This window comes from Polyodon spathula, chromosome 3, assembly GCF_017654505.1.
Source record: "Polyodon spathula isolate WHYD16114869_AA chromosome 3, ASM1765450v1, whole genome shotgun sequence".
In the NCBI taxonomy this organism is placed as follows: Eukaryota; Metazoa; Chordata; class Actinopteri; order Acipenseriformes; family Polyodontidae; genus Polyodon; species Polyodon spathula.
Genome location: NC_054536.1, coordinates 86,137,627 through 86,160,407, shown reverse-complemented (window position 1 = coordinate 86,160,407; position 22,781 = coordinate 86,137,627). Strand labels below are relative to the sequence as shown.

At 36.8% G+C, this 22,781-nt stretch overlaps 1 protein-coding gene across 1 annotated transcript in view; it reads right to left on the bottom strand.

Annotated features, from left to right (window-relative positions):
- Positions 1–22,781, bottom strand: part of LOC121313556 (neurabin-1-like) — a 45,018-nt gene that overhangs the window by 10,147 nt on the left and 12,090 nt on the right. Inside the window, exons 3-5 of the mRNA XM_041246236.1 lie at positions 5,521–5,653; positions 5,098–5,218; positions 3,070–3,174 (exon numbers count right to left, since the gene is read on the bottom strand). Coding sequence (XP_041102170.1) covers positions 3,070–3,174; positions 5,098–5,218; positions 5,521–5,653 — 359 coding nt within the window. The remainder of the gene's footprint in view (positions 1–3,069; positions 3,175–5,097; positions 5,219–5,520; positions 5,654–22,781) is intronic.

The window sequence follows — 22,781 nt, the reverse complement described above, 5'->3', positions numbered from 1 at the left end:
AGCTCAGGAACATGAGTCATACTTTTTTAATTTTCAGGCTGCACAGAAACATACAGCCAACAGCTGGCATGTGTTCGATGCAAAATAAGGCACATTCCATCAACATCTTCAAGAGAAGAAGATTCTTATTTTTATATATTTATATTAAATTCAATTGGATTTAAATAGCTTTAATTGAGTGCCAAGTCAATAACATATTATTTACAGTATATGATATTAAAATGTTTACTGTTACAGATTCAGTTAAACAATTCTGAATCAGAGAGTTGTCATTTAATCTGTTTTATAAATTAAATTAGATGCCAACAACATTTCACTATTATTGCATTGGAGTAATGTACAGCATGCAATAACACCAGCTCTCTAGTCTTGATACAGTATTTCCATTCAATTCCATTATTTCAGAAAGTTCAGAATTCAGTTTCATGAATGCATCTACATATTTTTGACTCACACACAAACTGTTAAATTTTCTCTCAACCCAAGTTTTTAAATAGTATGTGTTTTTCAAAAAGGTCTTCTGTTCATGGTGAAATAAAAGGGATTAAAAATAGTTATATGTGTTTGTGACAGAGATCGAATGATTCTTGGTGTTAGATCTCCCTCCTGACCTGTGAGGGTGCTGTGTAAATGGAACAGAGTACCCTGGACTAAATGGCATGATAATTTATTCACATGGGAAGGTGGAAGTCAGTCATCTAGAAAAGGGGCGGAGCTACGGTACCCAAACTCAATGACCCAGGCGGGAAATGGCGTGGCATCTGTGGATTGGAGAAGCGGGTGCGTTTGTTAACCAAGGGGTCATGAGGGAGGGTATAAACAGGGGTTGTAGCGAAAGTAATTTGTTCCTTTGTAAATGGTTAGAACAACCTAAAAGGAGCTGTAGTGAAAGCCAGCATCAAACCGGATACCAGCACTTTCACCCCTTTGTTTCAAGAAGGACTGTCTTTCATCACAAGCACCATCACTCACTGTTAACTGTGTTTGTTTTGTGTTTTGTGTGGGTGGGATAAAGACTGGACTTTTGGTTACGGGTCAAACCCGGGGATTTACAAACTAAGTGATACACGCCGCTGTATCACTTCATTCATTTATTATTTACAGGTGTTTGCCATAAGGCTCTGGACATTGTCAGTTGTCAAGAAACACCCTTGCACCTGGCTATCACTGTCTGTCTGCTTATTCCGCACTGCATTGCATTCACCTGTGTTCACTCACCACTTTGCCACAGTGTTTTAAATGCAAGGTTGTTTTTTTTTTTTTTTTATTGTCAGTGCTACAAAGCCACCAATTCAAAAGTGTAATTAATGCTATATTTGGCTGGATTGTTTTTCAGCTCCAAATTATAGGTTTACTGGGTGCTGTTTCTTCATGACACTTGGGCAGTGCATGTGATACAACCCTCAGTTTAAGTCTGACACAAATTTTACTGCATCAGCCTCAAGCATTTCTGTGAAGCAACTACTCCAGAGAAAGACAGACATCAGAGGCAGAAGTTCATGCAGAAAATGAAACTAAATGAAAACAAATCAGATAACCAGAGCTGACAAAGAAAATGATTTAACCTAAATATTAAATTCCCTTGTTTCTGTACTCTACAACTACCTGTGTTTTTTGTAACAAATTCATACACTGGGTATCTTCAGTGGCGTAAGTGGACAACTTAAAGATCTGAACATTCATTTCAGGATGCTATTCCTGGCAACTCTGAGGGTATTCTTCCATGACACACCAAATCATTCAGTCCTAAAGATGCACAGACTCTCTTGAATACTCTGCAGCCCATGGAAACTGCAGAGAAGTGATGCAGTGTGATAGTGCAACCTTAAGGAATAATAAACTATATTTCTGCAGCTCAGTATTATTAAAAGATACCACTGTACCCCATTATACCAACTTACTTAATTTAATTTGAACGATGGGTGTGCCATATTAGAGGATACATAATCTATAGTACCTTAATCTATCTTTTTTATTTTATTTTTTTAATTAATTTTCCCTTTTTTGTTTTTGAAGAAATGAGAAGAAAATAATAATAAAAAAACTATCTTTCTGCAGCGCAATATTGTTAAAATATACTATCATATCAAATATACTAATGTACCCAATTATGACAATTTCTTTGGTTTAATTTGAAAAATGGGTGTACCATATTAGAGGAGTCATAATCTAGTCCCTTAATCAAAGTTTATTAAACACTGCAAGTTTTTTTTTTCTTGTTACTGAGGGAAGGGGGTTTGGAGAGTGTTTGAATAACTTAGTGGGGATGATTGGGTAGAGAAAATGGTGTGTCTAATTTAGCTTGTTTTCAGGGTTACATGTCCCGTTTCATGTATGTAGTCTGAATTTATGTTGAGTGTTTTTCTTTTATTGAATTTGTGTGTTGGGTGGGGGTTTACTAAGATTAGATTATTTGTACAGTGCTCTCCCATTGTTTGGAGATGGGATGTTTTTGCACAGCAGTGCTTTTGTGTTCTTTTCGTCTAAAATATCGAGGGTTGTTATTCAGAGTTTGTCCTTGAATGAAGATAAGGAAATAACATATCTCTGTATATATTTTTTTTGTTTTATCTTACCTTTTATGTATTTCTGCCTCTGATATTGTCAATTGAGCTTTATTCTCTGTGGGATATATGTAAGGACAGTAAGTGTAGGTGTGGCAAAGTGGCTGTAATGCGCAGGTGTAGACGTGATGCGGTGCACAAGTAATGACAAGTGATTGCAATGTTCAAACAATGTATTATTTGGGGGAGGGTTTGTAATCCAGGTCATTTGTGACCATAAACAATAATCCCAGGCAATAATATATAATATATACAGTATTAAACACCCACAAGACACACACACACGATCACAAGTCCACAGTGAGTACTAAAAGGAGGCTGTGTGGTCCAGTGGTTAAAGGAATGGGCTTATAACTAGGAGGTCCCCTGTTCCCAGGGTCATATTTCGGCTTGGGGTCCTAACATGAGTACTGACATCTAAAGGTGGCAGAGCATGTTCTCTATGACAGCATGCCAGAAAGGATTGCACACAACATAAGCACTTGCTGTAGAACAGTCTGTTTACCTCACTGTGCCTTTTGTGTTTCTCAGGACAGCAGCAGCAAAGTTCTGTGTTACCCCCACCAGGCTGATTCCATCCACCTCCACAATCTGGTCATTAACCTGGATTCTTGGTGGGGAATGAAAATGGGTTAAACAGGAAACTAGAAGGTCAAAGTCAATGTGTGTTAGAGACAGTACTAATTTACTACAAGGGATAGCTAAGGCTAAACAATGCATTCTGTTCGTATTAAACTCAGTTCATTTTGTTCTGTTATAATCTTTGAAGTGCTAAAGAGAATGGTTACACAAGAAAGTAAATCATTACTTACTTTTTACATTGAGCTAAACAATGTGAATATTAATAATACTTTAAAGTTGCTATTAACATACGTGCTTTTATTGAATTATTTCTATTTAATGTGCAAGGTATCATAGCCAAGAATACTCAGACTTCCTGGGAACCTGATTCATTGTCTGCTGCAGGGAAGTAAATGCTGATTAAATAAGTGATCAAATTAGATACTAATGGAAGATGCCTTAAATTAAATGTCAAACAACTAAAATATTTAATATATATCAGATAGTAAGAAATGCCTTATGCCCGATCTTTCTTTACATGAATTATTTGTGCCAATAACATATTTATTTCTCATATCCCACTCAATTTACTCTGGCCAAAACAGACAATTCATTTCAAATAAATATGTTATATATATACAAAAACATTTGTTTTAGATATCTTTAAGTTAGGTTAAGACTAGTTAATAAAATCATTTTTCAGTTTGTCCCACAGCACTCTACAGTTTATCTTGGGCACACTAAAGTGGTCCTGGGGTGCATATCCCACAGAATGTCATTGGTCAATTCTACATTAGGAGAATGTATGTAAAGTATGTAGTAGAAACTATGGGAATTGTAAACTTGGTTGCTTTTCTGCAAGGAGAATCCACCCCTAACCAAAACATCATCAGCAAGCGCATAAAATCTCTGTGCGTTATTCTTTCATGTTGCTTCTTTTCGTTTCGGCTGCTCCGTCAAGTGCTGGGAAGCCGAAACGGGAGTTGACCGCTTAGAGCCTAAAAAATGTTTAAATATGTGAGTAGTTTTTTTTTTCCTTACCTTAGTGCCGAGCGGTTCGTATTTAGTTCTGCGGAGTGAGTGGTCAGGTTTGAGAGGCTGGGCTCTCTCCCCCAGTGCAGTCATGCTGTGGGGGTCGGTTTATTTCTCAGCTGCTGATTTTCATTAAATTCAATGTTTGGGAGATAGATGGCAGAGTTGAACCGTGGAGCACGTTAATTATTTATTATTATTCATTTATGATTTGGGAGCCTCGTTTTTTCAGGGAGAGGTGGCCACAGCCACTTCCTATCTGCGGCATTGGGATGCATGTAACTCTTCATGTTTTTCTAGCCGGGCTCATTCAGGTTGCTGTCAGGCACCCATGGACGAGGCCTCCAGCCAATTTTATCTTTCACTCTGACCCTCCACAGTCATTGGGCCTGAGTGCCTTTCACAGTTCATAAATCATCTGCAACTGCAATCATCATTACTCATTCATTGTCACTCATTCATAGCGGATTCTCCATGGTGAATAACAACAAGATAAGGAGCTAACCCCTGGATAACAGGACAAAACCAAGCAAGAAAATAATATGGAACAGTTGGAAATTACATCCTGGAATAAGATACTTTAAAGTAAACTGAAATGGATAGGGAGTTTCTGACAATAAGCAGGATACGGTTGATCACAGACTAGCGAACAAGGGAATGGATTGTGAAATATAGCAATCCAGAAAAGGAGAGATGGGTAATGAGTTTCAGATCTCTGAAGTAAAAGAATGCCTGTCTGATCAGCTACTGGTATGAACTGGCACAATTAGCAGATTGTAGGCAATGCACAGAAAAGAGCTGAAGGGCGAGAGAGATCAGGATCTGACTAATACATTTTAATGAGCCAATATTTTTATTTAGCATCCAAATGATCAGACCTGCTGAGAGCTACTAAAGTATTTCTAATTCATTGAGTATCTAGGGAAACACAGTGATCTACCTGTCATGCCTTTGAGCTGCTCCTCCTTCTATCACCGTTTTGATGAAAATGCCAAGTTTTTCCAGACCGGCATCAGCTCCAACTCCCATGCCAATGATACTGATCCCAAGGCCTTCCTCATCTGAGCAAAGAAAAGGAAAAGTACATTGGTAGCAATAACACACTAATTAAGACTGAAACGTTGATTAGCAAATCAGTATGGGTAATTAAGTTTAATTTGATCCTAACAGCACACATTCCTGTACTGAGAATCAACGTGAATCAAAATGCATTTAACTAATTAAAAACCTTTCCCTACTATTTTTTTTAAAACTTGTTCTCATATAAACCATGATCTCCATGATCTATAGAACAGTTATTTGCAGTTTTATACCTCAAAAACCCTGTTTTTCTTTAAGTCAAAAAGTACCAAATTTCACTTACCTTTTTCCAGCTCGACAGGGAAAAGGTCCAGCCTTTCCACACGCTTTTCAAGCTCATATTCTGCTGAGGCAGCCACTGGATCCACCTCCTCATTCCTCCTGTCATAATCTTTATTTGAATATGTATTGAAGACCTGTGAAAATACATAGCAACCCGCTCACTTACAAGAGAAATGATATAGTATCAATATTTTTACTAATAAGAATGTATATTTTAAGAATCAATACAGTATTTAAGAGTAACCTGATTACAGCAAAACAAAAATGGCATTTTATTGACCATGTAGTGCATGCCTTTGAGACTGCTCAGTATCCAGGCAGTATAACATTCTGTGTTTTTTTTTTTTCCTTTACTGCTGAGCAAGTGAACAACTGAGGCTACCAAACTTATTTAACTTGTAATCTAAGCACTGGCCTTCAGATATAAATGGCTAGTGCAATCACCATCTATGACATTTGTATTTCATGTGTGTGTGTGTGTATATATATATATATATATGTGTGTGTATTTTTTTCTCTGGTGAAAAGTCTCCCTGCCAAGTGAATTATTTTTTATTTAATTTAATTGTTTAATGATTTAATTGTACTATTGTTTGATTTAATTATTGTTTCGGCAGTTGGCCTCGTTATTGTAAATCGAGGCCAGCTGCCAAGTATAATAGGAGAGCAGCCAGTCTGCTCAAGGCTACTGTGTGAAGAGCCGACTGTGTGTCGTATACTGTGTAAAAAGGCACTGTGTAAAAGTTAAACCTACATTTGGTTTGTGTCCGTTTGTGTAAAAGTATTTATATGTTTTGTATGTCAGGTAAACGGCTTTGCTCTCCTGCAAGTTAGTCAGAGACCTGTACAAGTGTAGCAAGTGCTTGGAAGAGCTAGGTTTTTGTTTGTTTATTTTTGTTTTGTATAATAAAAGTGTGCCTTGTGCACTGGAAACATCAAGTTAAGTCTCTGGGTCCCGTTTTTTATTTTATATATAGACTACATTTTATCCTTACAAAATAAGTATCTAACAGAACAAAACATTACATATCACAATGGACAGTACATATATAGGCTTGAAATTAACCCTAACATTTTCATAAAAGCTTTATTATTTTGAATAAATAAATAAATAAAGTAAATAAATCAGGCTTGGTGGTCCAGTGGCTAAAGAAAGGGACTTGTTATCAGGCAGTTCCTGGTTCAATACCACCTCTGCCACTGACTCACTCTATGTGACCCTGAGCAAGTCAGTTTACCCCCTTGTGCTCTGTCCTTCAGGTGAGATGTGAAATTAAAGTCCTGCTGTAAGTGACTCTGCAGCAGCATAGTTCACCCCTTAGTCTCTGTAAGTTGCTTTGAATAAAAGCGTCTGCTAAATGACTAATTAATAATAATGTTACTGTAAATGAATCATATTTTAGCAGGAAAGACATCTAGTGCCACTTGGTATCTTATAATTGGGTGATTATAGATGATTACCGCAAAAATCGTTTTATAGGTCGCACTGGCGTAAAAGTCGCTCCCCCCTTTTGAGACTTTTATTTTAGGAAAACACCTTTTTTGTGTTTAAAACACTTTTTTTCAATTAATTTTTTCCCTGCATGCTCAACACTGATAAATAAAGAAAGATACACACATTTGGTTTCAAAATAACCCTTGTTTGCAACATTGTATTCCATTAATAATTTTACAGTGTTGTTTTTAGTTTTTAGTTGAACTGCTAGAAACTATTTGTTTTTCAAAAATTTAAAAAGTAATAATTAACAGAGCGTAAAATCAAGTTAAACATCGCACATCACATCTGTATAAAACTACTGATATTTTATTTTAGCTTATCAAGTACCCAAACAAGTTCAAGAACATAACTTCTTTGCATAACTGAACATTTCTTTCCAAAACCATACTTAGACAATAGTTCCCACTGCATTGGCTACTAAAAATGTGTTGTATTCATTCAAATTTAAAAGAAAAGTATTAAATAGTGCTGCTTCATCGGTGCAGTACAATTGCATTCAATTTCCAGCTGTGCAAATACATGCATTTTGTTTTGATAATCACTCTCCAGTGACGTAGTGTTTTTTCAGCATTGCGATTAACATGTATTTCAGCAAACCTGTTGAGTAGTATTTTTTTTTTCTTTCTGTCCTACTTTATCTAGTCTCAAAGTCACCTGCATTATTATAGCATTGCAGTTACAAAAATGAACAGAAGTCTTGAAAAGTTTACTACTCGACTTTCTCACCAATAGCTGTTTAGTACGGATCCCAGGGGCGGATTCAGTTTGAATGATAACAAATCAACAGCACAGGTAGGTGGAAATAAGGAAATTCACAGACTGACAGCTATTGTGTTAACACTAAATGAAGCAGTATAGCTGTGATATTTTCGAGAGGAGGTCAGTCAAGAGTCTGAAATTTTGCTTTTAACATTCAAAATGACTAAGGACTTTTAGAGTAAGAAATTAAAACTTTTAATTAGAACAGTGGTTTTGTGTTTCTACCTAGCAACATAACTTGAATGCCATAGATCCTGAACAACTAAATCAAGCTGCTGACAGTTAAGTTTGTGTGAGACATAACTGTGGCTGTAGTAATCCCACTGTGGCACTGGTACAGTAGTTTATTAGACACACCAGCGCATACGTCGCACTGGTGTATTAGTTGCTCCCCCCTTTTAAGGGCCCTGCAAAAATGCCTAGAAAATCGACCCTATTCAACATTTGTTTTTTTATGGTAAAAGACCTCACAGTCTTGATATAAGAAATGTAAGTACCAGTGTCTGTGTTTCATGCACAATATGCAACATGAGTCTGATTTTGAAAACCTGAACAGTATGTGAGTTTTGAGTAATTTACTCACTTTATTGATGTAAAAAACGTAAATATGCTTTGCTTTTTCATTTCCTCAATTGAATCCTTTGTTTTGCTTAGTTACGTTATGTTGTTGAATTTTAAACATTCTTTTACCTGTTTAAACTCTAAAGCCAGAACATCACTCTGCATGTCAGAAAGGCATGTTACTGACCCTATGTTCTGGTACAGTGGTGTACAACTCAGGTCATGGAGGGCCAGTGTCCCTCCTGGTTTTTGTTCTAACCATACCCTAAATTAGTTAATTGGACCAATTAGGCTTCTAATAAGGTCCAATAAAGTTGGAATAAAAACCTGCAGGGACATCGGCCTTCCAGGACTAAGTTGTGCACCACTGTTCTAGTAGGTTACAAATCTGTGCAACAGCAGAGGCTACACAGGGATGTCTACTACATTTAAACTTTGCTTATATACATATTTAACAACATTTTTGAGGTTTGTATTATATGTTATAAAGTCTGACCAACAGTACAGTAACCCAATACGTGGACTTATAAATTCACAAGAAAAAAAAAAAAAAGAATCCTGTTGATGCTCAATACTGTAAACATGTCCATACACATCCCAGGACTGAGGGAGACTTTATCTGGTTCCATGGATTAAGATACACGTCTATAAATTCAGAGAACTAGCTCTTTGCTAATGTTGCTTAGAAAGTCAAGTGGAAAATGGGATGCTTTGAGGGCATTTTAACTAGAAGCTTAATCTGTGCACATGTACATAAAGAAGACTATAACTCAGTGGCAATGCTAGACTAGGGAAGTAGTGGATCTGGGTCATGGTTCAGATTATGGACTCATGCACATTCAGAATTCTTGATTCTATAATGGATTAGCAATCTGTGGATTAGCCAGTTACGTGACTGGGAATCTCAGTTACTGCAGTAGTTCAAACTGGTTTATTAATTTCAAGCAAACATTACCGCTCACACCGGGCGTGTCAAAGTTACTAGATGGCACTGTGCATCTGACTGGTGCCTTTTAAACTTGCATATTATTGGACGAAGTCCACTGCCATCTGGTCATGTACGCTAACAAAGTATTTCAGTCAACATCAACACATTACCAATGAAAACATGTGCCAGTATGATCTACAACCACGTTGTGCAGAATATTATTATAAGATGTAAGGTTTATCACTCCATACATTTGGTTTACACGTCAATACAAAATAAATACATTCCTAAGAATGCTTCCCACAGGGCAGAAAATTAAACAATCTTCAGTTTTCCAGTTCTAGCTTCATACCTATAGACTGTTCCCATATACAGAACACTAGCTTTCCTGTTCATAGTTTATTGTGCTTGGACTGGCCAGGGTTAAGTGGGTTATAGTATGAAAATGTTTCATTTTTATATTTTCATTACTTTATAATAAGGCATAGTATTGTACAATTGTTACCCTAAATGGTAGTAAAAAGGGTATATGATCACATTTGCTTTGTAATTTTAGTAAAGTAACTTTATTTTTACTTTATGCACTTTTATTTGAGTCTGTTTGTAGTATCCTGTGTAAAGTATAAACCAACCTAACTGCTAAAAAAATTATTTACAAAGAGCGCTGATGAAAGTATAGCCAAAATGTTATAATTTCATATAGTTCTGTTAACATATCTGACCAGCAGTCTTGGAGGAGGATCTGTAGAACTGAAAGGAACTGACGTGCTCTTATTAGTAAGATGTGTGTGTACTTTATGTATTGTAAATATTAACTATTTACATATTGTCTCCTTGTTTTCTGCAAGGAGAAAAAATATATTAAAAAAAAAAATACAATTGCAATTTTAATGGTCAGTTTGACGTACAAGTTTTTTTTTTTAAGTTATATTATTCTGTCTGATTTGTGTGCTTGCATGGGTGGCTGATCTCTGTTAGGCTGAACATCTGGGTCCTCCAAAGCTGGTATTTGTCTTCTGTTCCTCTGCAAAATTTATGGGACATTTCTGATTAATGTTATACTGTGCAACAAAGCACACACCAGAATTATTTTGCAACATTTTTCTGGCGCGTATCGTAGACTTCTGTTCTCTTTTATTATTTTGCTTTGTGTTTTTCTATGTGCCTCACTATAGCTTTCCTCAGCTCTTATTGTAGGACCAGTCACTAGTGTCAAAAGTCACTTCTTTAAAGGATATCCACAGTTACCTGCAACAGATAACATACAATTGCATAACTGTTAAGTTACAGGTGCATAATTATAAGTAATTAAACATAACAATATGCTAATAATGTCACTTACCAAGTAGAAATCAATCCGTGATTTCTCCACTCTGAAACATTCTCCAAGTTTCACTCTGATGTAAAATAAAAGAATCAGGACACGATCCGGGGAAATTAGAAAATACATTTGTGATATAACAACGAGCACCGCAGATGAACTGGACATTTAAGGAGTGGAATTGTTTCCTGTTTCTAAAAACAGCTTCAGACTGCCTGAGGTTTTATTGCTAAATGTGTACAATCAATTATTCTAATTATTGGAGGCATTCCTGCTTTCTAATAATATAGATTCTCTTGTCTCATGACGCACATCACGTTCAGCCAAAGCTATGGGGTTTTATATTGTGGCAGAGGGATTAACTGGATATTAATTACCTAGTTTATCCCTTGACACATTCGGCACAGGGTCATATGTGTGGTCAACAGCCAGTTTGTCAATAACCACTTGCTGTTGACCGCGCATTCTCACGATTTTATCTGGATGGGCCATTTTAACCCCACCCAGGCTGCAAACAACAATAATAACAAAACATTGTGTTTTTACATACAAAACAATACATTTTAAATAATAATTAAATGAATAATATAATACACACACAGGCAGGGTGTACCCCATCACTGACCCTGGAACAAGAAATTTGTTCAGCAGGGTACGGTCTGGTCCTCTGTTGATCTCACCTCCTCTGCAACAAAAGCAACAAAGCCATCCTGCCTTTCTCTGATAAAAACAAAATCCCAGTTTATACAATATGTGTACATTTAGACCATTAACTTCAATGGTATACATTTCCACATTGAATTTACGTGCACCTTGGCTTTAACAAGCTTGAAAAATCACTTCTTAAGTTTAGTGAAATGTAGATTTACTCAAAAGCATCAATTTACTTGGTGTGAGCAGGCAGGTAGTAAAGTACATTTACTAAAAAAAATGATCGTAAAGTATAACTTTGCTTTGGAAAACTGTTAAAATGTTTTACTTATGAGTAGCATTTCACATTTACAGGTTTTATCTTAATAGAGTTTACAAATATTAAAATAGGGATAAAATCTGTAAAAAAAATGTTTTTAGCTGAAACATCGCTAAAAATCAGAAATAAAACTCCCAGTATACACACCTTACATGTAGAATATGATGCATAGCACAAGGCCACATTTTCCACAAAAATATAACATTTTTGTGTAAGTATTTCAATTTAGTTTCTGATCAAGCTAGTTACTATAGAATCCGGTGATAATGTGTTCGTGAAGCAACAGAGAACCAATCACATGCAATGTTCTTAGAAAATAGTACCAGGAAAATACTGAATAGTAGACTAAAAAAAAGGGTATAATCAATAAAAACCAAAGTTCAGGTAAACAAAAAAAAATCTGAATAAACCGGAAATGAGGACGCACTTACGAGTAAATGCCTTTACTAACTTTGGAAAATTTGGTTAGGCAGAAGTCGGCCAACTAGAAAGTTTGGCCCAGAAGGTTAATGGTGTGACTTCCGTGGATTGGAGGAGCGGGTGAGCTCGTTAACCAAGGGGTCATGGTTGACGGTGTATAAAGGGGACGTAGTGAGGTGATCTGTTCCTTGTGATGGTTATGCTAAGAACCGAAAGGACCGATACTGTGATTATTACAGTGAGTGTTTTGTTTTTTTGTCTGTCAGTCTAAAATGTACTGTCTGTTTGTTTATTAAGACTAACACGATCTAGAGCTGTCGCCCACGGCCAGCACTAAACCCGGACAATCCTGCACACTGTATCATGGATAAATTGTACTTCACAGCAAGCACTACAGCACGCACTTTGGACTGGTGAGTGTTTGTATCTTGTGTGTGTTTGTACTGGACTATTGTTTATTTTTGTTTAAGGTACTGCAACCCATACTAATTATTCCCTGCGCAATACACATCGCTGTGTATTGCCATACCTCCTTTACTGTTGTGTCATTATAGCATTTGGATTACAAATAAAACAGAAACCACTTCACCCGTGCTTTGTTGTCTGTCTTTTCTTGTTGGATTACTGCAACTGCACTTCACCTGCTCTACTAATTCCCATTTTGCCACACAGCCGCAACAAACATCCCTTTTGTGTTTGAAAGTAACATTGGATCTCAGGGATTTCTGCAAGTGGCAAAATCAAGTAATTTACTGAAACATAGAACTTGACACCCACTGGAATAATGTGCTAACTCATTTAATTTGAAGTCAAGCAGACACATGTTTTTACTACTGCCTTCCTCAGTGTACATACTAGGTGAGCTGTTTAAATGCTAGAATCTGGGTATACACAAAGATGTGTAGCTGGGCAAATCGGTGTGATCCCTTCTGTGGTTTCCAGATATTGGGCATGTTATAAAACCACAGGTTTGTACACTAGACATCCGGGATGGGTCCTTGGAGGTCAACCACACTATGTAATGGCCTATATCTACACTGTATGGCACTGAGTAATCATCAGTCCATTGCACAGGGGCTCAATATAAACAACCAAACTATAAACATCCAAACTGTGATAAACAGCTTCTGGTTTAAGGTCAAGAAGATCAGCTACAGCTCCTCAACTGACCCCTCAACAATGAAACGACTACTGAGTAAAGCTTTGATCACCCAAACTGGCAGCTCCATCACTGGGCACATTTTTTTGTTCAATGATAAATGATAATGTCCTCTTTTCTCTACACCTTTCCATTTTACATATGCACATATAGAAATACACTCAATAGACTTGCATAGCCTGTTTGAATGCATTGGTGGTATTTAGATCTGGCACCTTTTAAGTCAACTGAATAGACCCCTATAGTTCATCACACAATACATTTCTATAATGACCCATTTCTTTGTCACAACATCCAGAAATTACTTATGAGGTTTCCATAAAGCACAGTTATAATGTATAATATATAATTCATTAATGTCTGATTCGTAGATTAGAAGACTAACTGATCAAAAAGACAAAGGCAAAATTGGTTTGTCTACAGTATATGTTTTGTTTATTTTAAATATCACATTGACCTTATAAATGACTGTCCCCCATGGTATAATAAATTGCTTCTTGATGTTATATTAATCATTTAGATGTTTTGTTTATGAATCACAATATAATTTAGTGAGTGCTCTAGTGAGGTGCTCTATTATAAGAATGCAAGAAAACATAGCATCTCCATCTCCAAACCATTGGTGAAGTCAACATGGTAAATCACAGTAGGTTTTCAATCTGTATTTAGAAAATTGACAGTATATGAGACTTGGCTAACATTATTATAATTATTATAATTAAAGACTTCAAAGGGAAAAAAAAACTAATTAAAAAAGTGCCAAATCCTGCCTAAATATCATTGTGGGCAAGCTGGGCCAGAGAAAGCGATAGGAAAGTACTTGAGAAGCTGCTTGATGAGATTCTGGGATCAATAAGCTACTAACAACCAAACGAGCAAGATGGGCCGAATGGCCTCCTCTCTTTTGTAAACTTTCTTATGTTCTTATACTGTACAAGATAAGCTGTTTGATCATTTATTTAAACCCAGCTGCCAAAGCTAAAGGTGTACCAGTAGGAAGAAAATGCTTAGCACTTCACAACTTCAGAGTTGTAATTGAACTGACCACAATCTTAGATTACCAAGATACTGTGAATAACTGCTTCCTGTTAATAGTTACTGGTCCCCAGTAAACTGAGCATTTTTGAAATTGCATCTCATAAAACATTTGTATGCAGTCTAGAAACAGGGTGATGCAGCATATATATATATATATATATATATATATATATATATATATATATATATATATATATATATATATATATATATATATATATACGTGCGCCTTTATTACACAAAAACAACAAAGTCCGTCGGTAGAACTCGACACTGTGGGAGGAACACAACTGAGCAACTGGGTATTAGAAAAGTGTGGAATGTGGCCAGGTGGTGATTGAATTATTGATTATCAATTAAACCCTGGCCATATCCTATATAAAGAATAATGAAATGTTTGTTGGGGGGAGCACATGAGCATTTGAGAGATAGTTCAGCTTGAATTCAGAGAGAGAGAGAGAGAAAGCGAGAAAGCAGCAAGTTGGCTCTCTGGTTAAACACCACGATAGCCGAAGTTTGGGGGGGGGGGGGTTAATTTGAAGTATTTAAAAGTGTTTTGTTTAAAACCTTTTGCTTAGTTCCTGTATTTGTTTTGGTTTTGAGAAATAAAAGTATGCAAGAAATGCTGAACTACAGCTCTGAGTCTGGGTTTACGATTCATACCGCTGACCAGCCTAGGCCACATGTCATTTTACCACTGTACATATATGTTTTTGTCCTGTTTACAGATACAGGAAGCCTTAAATTTAAGGTCAGTGTGCTTTTTAACTGAATGAGAAGTTTCAGGGTGTTTGTTATAATGAAAATTAACTGGAGTGTGATAATAACCAATGTGATGTTATCCAGAGCTTTTTCCCCGTAGACTCCCCTTATATTCTGGCCAGGTCATTTCAAACTGTCATAAATAGCGCGGAGTGCCAGGAACATGAGTGACATTAGCAGGTCTGATTATGATAGAGGACAGTTTCAAGGTGCTCCTGTTGTGACAGAAATCCAAATTGATTTGGCCCGATAATATCAGAGGGTATGTCCTTAATATAAGAAGGCACTGATGTTGCAATCAGCAATACAATTTGAAGAGCAGAGAGGCAAGGCATTATGGGGCCTGCTGCAGATACAGATGGACACAGATTTGTTAGAAAGGTTTACAACCGCAGCTTTTGGTTTCCATAACATGAGATATTTTAAAGTCGTGGCACTCTATCTTATACAAAAATTCTCAGGTTTGTGATGTTGTTTGCTGGGCTCCTCAGTAGCATTTGTGCATGTCACAAGGACAGTGGCGTGGTGACGTCAGAACAAGGAAGTAATAGAGACGACTGATGAAATTATATGAAGGTGCTTGCTTGCGCTGGTTTATTGCAAATAAAAAGTTGTACAAAACAGAAAACACAGACTGAACAAACAAAACGTCATATTGGCCAAAGTAAATAGACAGACAAACAAAGTGGACGAACAGAAAACAAGTACTGTGCTGGAGCTTCCAGCACGAAATAACAATTCCTATCTCCTTCTCTCTCACCTGTTCTCCACTCACGAACACACAACCCTGAATGAGGTTTATGCAGCTGTACCGGACTCGATTGCTAATCAATCATTCAATTGGAGTCTCAGTACAACTGCACGTGAATTAATCTAGTGCAATTTCCCGTGCTCACATATTATTACGTTTTACCTGCATGTGAAGTGCTGTGCAATCCTCATGCCTAAATACAAATATACATTTTAAATCACTCGTGTTCATAACCCATATTATATCCCGTGTACCAACTACAATACACCAACATTAACACACCACTCGCAACATACGACACAAACTTTGCCACAGTGCATTACTCCTGTTAAGAGATCGGGCAAGTCACTGAAAATATGGTTGAGTGTTTACACTATCAAAGACCAATAATTCAGTATTATTACATAATCTATGTTTATGTTTACCCAGTATCAGCCAATCACAACCACTAGTTCAGATTTCCAGCAGCAGATTATGACCCAAGAGAACCAGTAGATAAAACAATTGTGAAGAGGACATTTCCTATAATATGTATTACATGTGAGGTAGCATGCTTGTAGTGAAAAAAAGTCAATGAGGGTTCACCAAAGCTTTAAATTGAACAATATCACCACTACAGTAAAACGAGGAAGGCCTAATCATAAAACATAAATGTTTTATTGATGATTGCATATTATTATTCTGTTTGAACATTTTATAAAAATAGTATTTTCTATTGGCAGCCAGTCTGTCTGAAAGGAACATTCAGCTTTAAAGGTTGAACTTTCACAATCAATATTTCTTCACACAATGCACAGCTAACTCTGTAGGAAGCTTCTGTGCCTCAAGAATGCATCTCCATGTTGTTTGGCTGCTTATTAACATTTGGTGCCATGACTCCTACCTACAGTACAGCCCACAGATGGTAAGAATCAAGACAGCTGTTTTGCTGTCCGTGTCTTGTGCGTGAATACAATTGCTGTTATTGTTATTTATTTGATATACAGTACATTTGAGATAGATGGGAACGGTTATCTGCCACGATGAATAACAATAATTAATAGTATCTTTTTGAATGGTTCATTCTGTACAGTAAAAGTAGTAACAATTAAACACTGTCTGAACGTAACAGTATAGATGCCTATTTTCAAACATATATTTACAATTCTAAAACTGTGTTTACCTTTTTTTTTTCATTTGACTTGCAAGCATCAGTCTGCAGCAATCATGTACCCACACAACATGTTGTCTATGATGACCTAATTGAGTTATTTTAATTTTCTTGCAGGCAACAATGAGGCAACAATGTAAGGCTTTGAGCTTTTTTTTTTTTTTTTTTGGGGGGGGGGGGGGGGGGGGGGGGGGGTGAAATTGGTACACCATTATTGCTCCCCCTGCATATAAACTGTAACACAACTCTGATCAATGCAGTTCAGACTGTTGGTGGCATCTTGGATTCCCTACCCTTAGAATCTGTTTATAAATCATAACCTGACAGTTCTTGTTTCTGTTGGAAGTTTCAGATGTGCTACATTCTTAGAGGGGTCTTAGCATTTTGCAGACATATGCCTTTGAGCTAGTCAGAGAGGTTGTTGCTAAGGGCAGCACTTCTGTGTGGTAGAATTCTCTACATATTGTACGGTTTGGCAGGCCACATCTTCAAAACACTGCTTCCAGATCCAAACTGGGGGATACAAGTCAAGTTACATTCAAAAGACTAAAATATCTAAAAAATTAAACCAGTTTCTTGAAAATACCTTGTTCATTCTTTGCTGCAACATAAAACATGAATAAAAAACTTCTATGAACAGTAAAATACAGAATATAGTTCTGTATAATGTGTCATACAAATTACACATTTTCTTTTTTATCTATATTATTTACAATTATTTCACCTTTAACTTATAGCAATCTCTTTTTTTGCAACTAAATCCTACAGTAGGCTATTAAAGTACACAGTGTCATTTTAATAAAACTACACATTACTAGGTCTGGTTAATTCATTTGATTATGTAAAACAATTAAATTGAATACAATTTGAAGAACTGGTTTAATGAATAGAAAACAGTTGAGAAGTAAATGTGTGTTATTTCGAAATCTTTCTAGGCTGTGAATCTCATTAGAATAGTAGTTATTTCTGCTATAAGGCATCAGCAAATCCAGCTCTGCCCTATTTTTATACTGCCCAGTGTTTATATAGTGTTTAAGGGGATTTAATTTTGTCAAAAGCTCTTAAAAATTTGGATGTATGAGAAAATATGACACGTACAATGTAGCAGACATGTGTATTTTATGATTGGCTTAAAAACTCCCTACACATGTATCTTTTAACACCAGAAGCCCTCAAAATGTCAGTGAGATTGTGGCAGTGTGCCCCGCCCGTGTGTATTTTATGTTTACATGTTGTGTGTGGTGTATTAATGTTGGTGTACATGTATTGGTGCAAGGGATATCATGTGGGGTTATGTAGCACCACTGTTATAAAAGGTGTATTTCTATATAGACACGAGGATGGCACAATCACTTCACATGCTGATTAAAAGGGGTATTTGTATGGAAGCACGGGAAGTGCACAAAGTAGTTCACGTGCAGATGTACCGAGATTTCAATTGATTAGCAATCCAATCTCAGTACAGCTGCATAAAAGGGTGACTGTTTCACTCGCTCGAGATTGGGTATTCAGGGAGAAAGAACAGGGGAGAAAGAGGAGAAAATAAATAAATATAAAAATTACTACGAGCGCTGTAGAGCCAGCACGACAGTCGTTCATGTAGTAGTTGTTTGTGTAGTGTTCGTCCCGTTTGTTAGTGTCTGTTAGTTTTGTTTGTCTGTTTTGGCTACTGTGCTGTTTTTATTTTACAAAGTGTTCAACCTTTTGATTTATAATAAACCAGCACAACAGAGCAATTCAATCCATTTACCACTCTGTTTTGGTTTCATTTCCTGGTCTGAAAATACCCTTGCAGTCATCCTAGTCACAGTGATTCTTTCATGCATTCCCTTATTCATACTATATGACATATTACATCCCTGTCGCTGGGAATATGCATCACCAACGGGCAGTGGCACTGGAACAATTTTTAAACTGGGGGTGCTGAAAGCCAATGAACAAAACTGTAACCCCTGTATATGATGGAAGCCAAGCAAAGCCAGAAAATATTAAATGCAAAGTATGTTAGTGACATGGTCTTAAAATCTAAATGCTATATTAATGTTGTACAGTGCATTTAAAAAAAAAAAAAAATATATATATATATATATATATATATATATATATATATATATATATATATATATATATATATATATTTTGTGTTTTGCCAATTATATTTATCGTTTTCTCCCCACTTTAGTAATGTTCAATTATTTTTAGGCTCAGCCTACTGCTACCACAGCTGTTGTTAATCTCATTCTCATGTGAGTGTTCAGGAAAATAAGAGCCGCCTCAACGGCTGCACTGCTGATTCAAACTAACGACTCTAGATGCAGCAATAAGCAATCTTTCCAGCCAATGAAAACTGTTTTCTGACTGGATTAAGATGCCTTGAGTAATCATGTTACTAGGCCAAAACTATGGCATATATATCTAAAACAATCAAAGACATTTATTAAGAAAAAAAAAAGAAAAACTTTCATTAGGAAAAGCCAGCACTAAACCCTGAGCACTTCACTTCGCTGCACATTACCAACACACACCACGATTTCCCAAGATTAAAAGGAGCACTGTTTCGTGCACCGCGGATGTGGGTTGGATTACTGTGTATTTTGTTTTGGGTTTTGTAAACCCGCCATGTACCCCCCGATACCATCTCTGGTTGAGGGGTGGCTTTTTATTTTTGTATTTAATAAACACAGACATTTTTGGAAGAATTACTGCCTGGACCATCAGTTTGTACACCGCACCACTCGCACTTGACCACAGTTGGTGTTCAGAAGAGGGATAGAAAGATGAACCTGGCTACACTGTCGGCGATGCTGGAGGCACAGGAGCGGAGACATCAGGAGGGAATGGCAACCATGATGGAGAGGATGCACACCATGTTCCTGGAAGCCAAACCAAGGAGGAAACCGGTGAACAAACCAACAGTGCTCCTACCAAAGACAAGGGCAGTGAGCTGTAAAGCCGAGCAGCAGAATATTATAGCCGGGAGCACTTTTAACAGAAAAATAAACTTGCCTTACCTTAAATATATAATACCACAAAGAAGTTAAAGAAAGTGTTGTCTTTTATTGACTATACCTGGTTGTGCTTTTTTATGTTCTACATTTTCTTTTTCACTACTGTTTTTATTATGGTAAATTACCTGCTTATTTAGGCACGCTACGATTTGACTGGGGAAAGATAACGTAGGTTTATTGGAGTTAACAAAAAAAAAAAAAAAAACAGCAACCCTTTCACCTCCTTTTTAGCTTAATTACTGAGCTTACTGCTTCATTTAAATTGTTTTCTTTATGTTAAGTTTTCAGGGTTAATGCACGTCTATTTTAGTTTTTCGCTATTCTGCACTTTTTGAATGCAACTGTTAATTTTAACATTTTTTTTAACACAACAGTGCACACACACATTTGGTCACCATCATAACTGTTGCATGAAACCACAGTGTAATACAGCACCTCTGCAGTTAAGCATTTGTATGTCAGCTGACAACAGCTGATATCCCATCCAGCCTTTCTTCTTAAAGACGTACACTCTTTCACAAGCTCCTGGGTACATATTGTTACAATATCACAACAAAAGGAATATGCTTTTTTTTTTTGGTCGCATATGTATAGCTATTATGTACTATATATCACCTTACAGTACAATGTGACAAAAAATGGACTGAATGATAATACCCCCAAATAATCTTAATATTTTTTAATAAATATAGTAAATATAGTATTAGGTGGTGGATTGCGCCGATCGCCGGCTTATTTTGACCCCCCTGCATTCATTGTCACTATTTTTACTTTGAAAATAATTGGTTATTAATAATTGGTTATAATAATAACTTTTTTTGCAGTCATTTTTAATATTTTAGCCTCTCGAAGTGCTTTACAGAACACCCACCTCTTCAATTCTCTGATTGGTTAAATGTTGTGTCAAGACATAACACAGCTGTCATATGGCGCAAAGATTTTTTTTTAACCCAGCAACGAGCAACTGATCTAGTCTGCTAGAAGCGCAATCAATCCTTACTGTTAAAGGCACAGTAGCATCTGCAAGAGGGCGGATCAGGTTTTTTTCAGCCAGCTGAAAAGGCCTGGGGAGAACCATGATAGAGTATCCCAGGCCATGAGCATAAGTCAGATTGTAACACAATTACTCGTTCCGCAATCTTTACAATGTTAGATCATGCAGTTGGCGGAGAATGTCCTGGCTTCAGGACATTTAGGTATCGACAAGACTCGAGAACGAATATTGGCTTGATTTTATTGGATGGGAGTTTTTAGTGGTGTGACACAATATGTAGCGGAATGCTTGGAACGTCAGCAAGTAGTGCCGGTGCGGGCTTGCCAGCCCCACTGGTCCCACTGCCCCTGATTAAGACTCCCTTTGAACACATTGCTATGGACATAGTGGGCCCACTGAGCCAGTCTTACTCTGGATTTACGCATTTTAATAGTGGTGGACTACGCAACCAGATATCCAGAGGCAGTACCATTGAGATCTACTAGTGCTGCTGCAATTGCACAAGGGTAGGGATCATAGCAAGAGCAGGGATTCCCAAAGAAATCCTGACTGATCACGGAATGAACTTCATGTCACAATGTTTAAAGGAATTGTATAAATTATTGCAAACTCGTTCCATTCAGACATCCATTTATCACCTGCAGATCGATGGTTTGGTGGAACAATTTAATCAGACTTTAAAACAGATACTGAACCAATTTGTCAACCAAGAGCAGAAACATTGTGCTAAACTCCTCCCCTACTTCATGTTCGCAGTGCGAGAGGTTCTCTCCTTTTGAGATGCTCTATGGGAGGCAGCAACAAGGTATCCTTGATCTTGCGAAAGAAGGGTGGGAGGAGCAAAAAAAGTTCTAAAAACAGTCAAGTTTGTAATAATGTTGAAAGACCGCCTGGAATCGTTTGGCCCAAGAGAATTTAAAACTAGCCCAGCATCGCCAGGAGCAGCAAGCAGTACAATAAACAAGCACGGATTCTGACTTTTCAGCCATGAGATGAGGTACTGTTGCTATATCCTACTTCAGAATCTAAGCAGTATGCTAAGTGGCAAATATGAGGTGATAAGGGAGAATTGGTAATGTAAACTGAAATTAGACAATTGGTAATGGAAATTATGAAATTAGATGGCCTGTTCCATTTCCAGATCATGCCCTTCTGGTTGCTTGGAGCCCCTGCCACCTTTCATAGACTGATGGACCAGTATCTCCCCATCATCAGTACTCCGCCGCACACATTGATGATGTGGTGACCACACAGGCCGATTTACATTTTTTAGGGGTCACAGATTAAGAAAAAGTGTCTGCATTTAAAGCCACATTACTTTGTTCTCTGAAATATATGACTAAATATGGACCTTTTCATAACTAAATCATTTGGGGCATTACAATCTTAATATAGTACATCCATAAAATCTTGCTCTAAAATCCATCGCACACATGAAACACTTGGAGAAATTTGTTTCAAAATGTTCTTGGCTTGCTTTATGAGAAGTACACTGAAGAGCAAAATATGGCAAAATAGCAACACATAATTACCCAAGGACTTGAAGGAGATAGAGATCCTATGAATAATGTGAAACGTTGTTAGAAAATGTACAGGAACAGGTGTCAGTTTAAATTTGTTTAGACAAGCCTTTCTTATTTGTTCTGGAACTTTCAAGCAAATTGTTACATTGCTCCAGGCATGACATTTTTTTCCAAGAACAGAAGACAAAATCCACAATGCCAACACTGCTGTCACATTATATAATACATATCGTATTTATTGCTGCTATGCCAGACTAATGTCACATTTATATAAGCCTTGTTAATATCAACACATGTGAAGACACATATATAATATTATATTTTCTAATACAGAATTACAAAGATCTTGATAATATAGCTAATTTGCTTGTGTCAGGTGTATTCTTCATACTTGCAAGTCTATGATACTAAAAGAGAGCT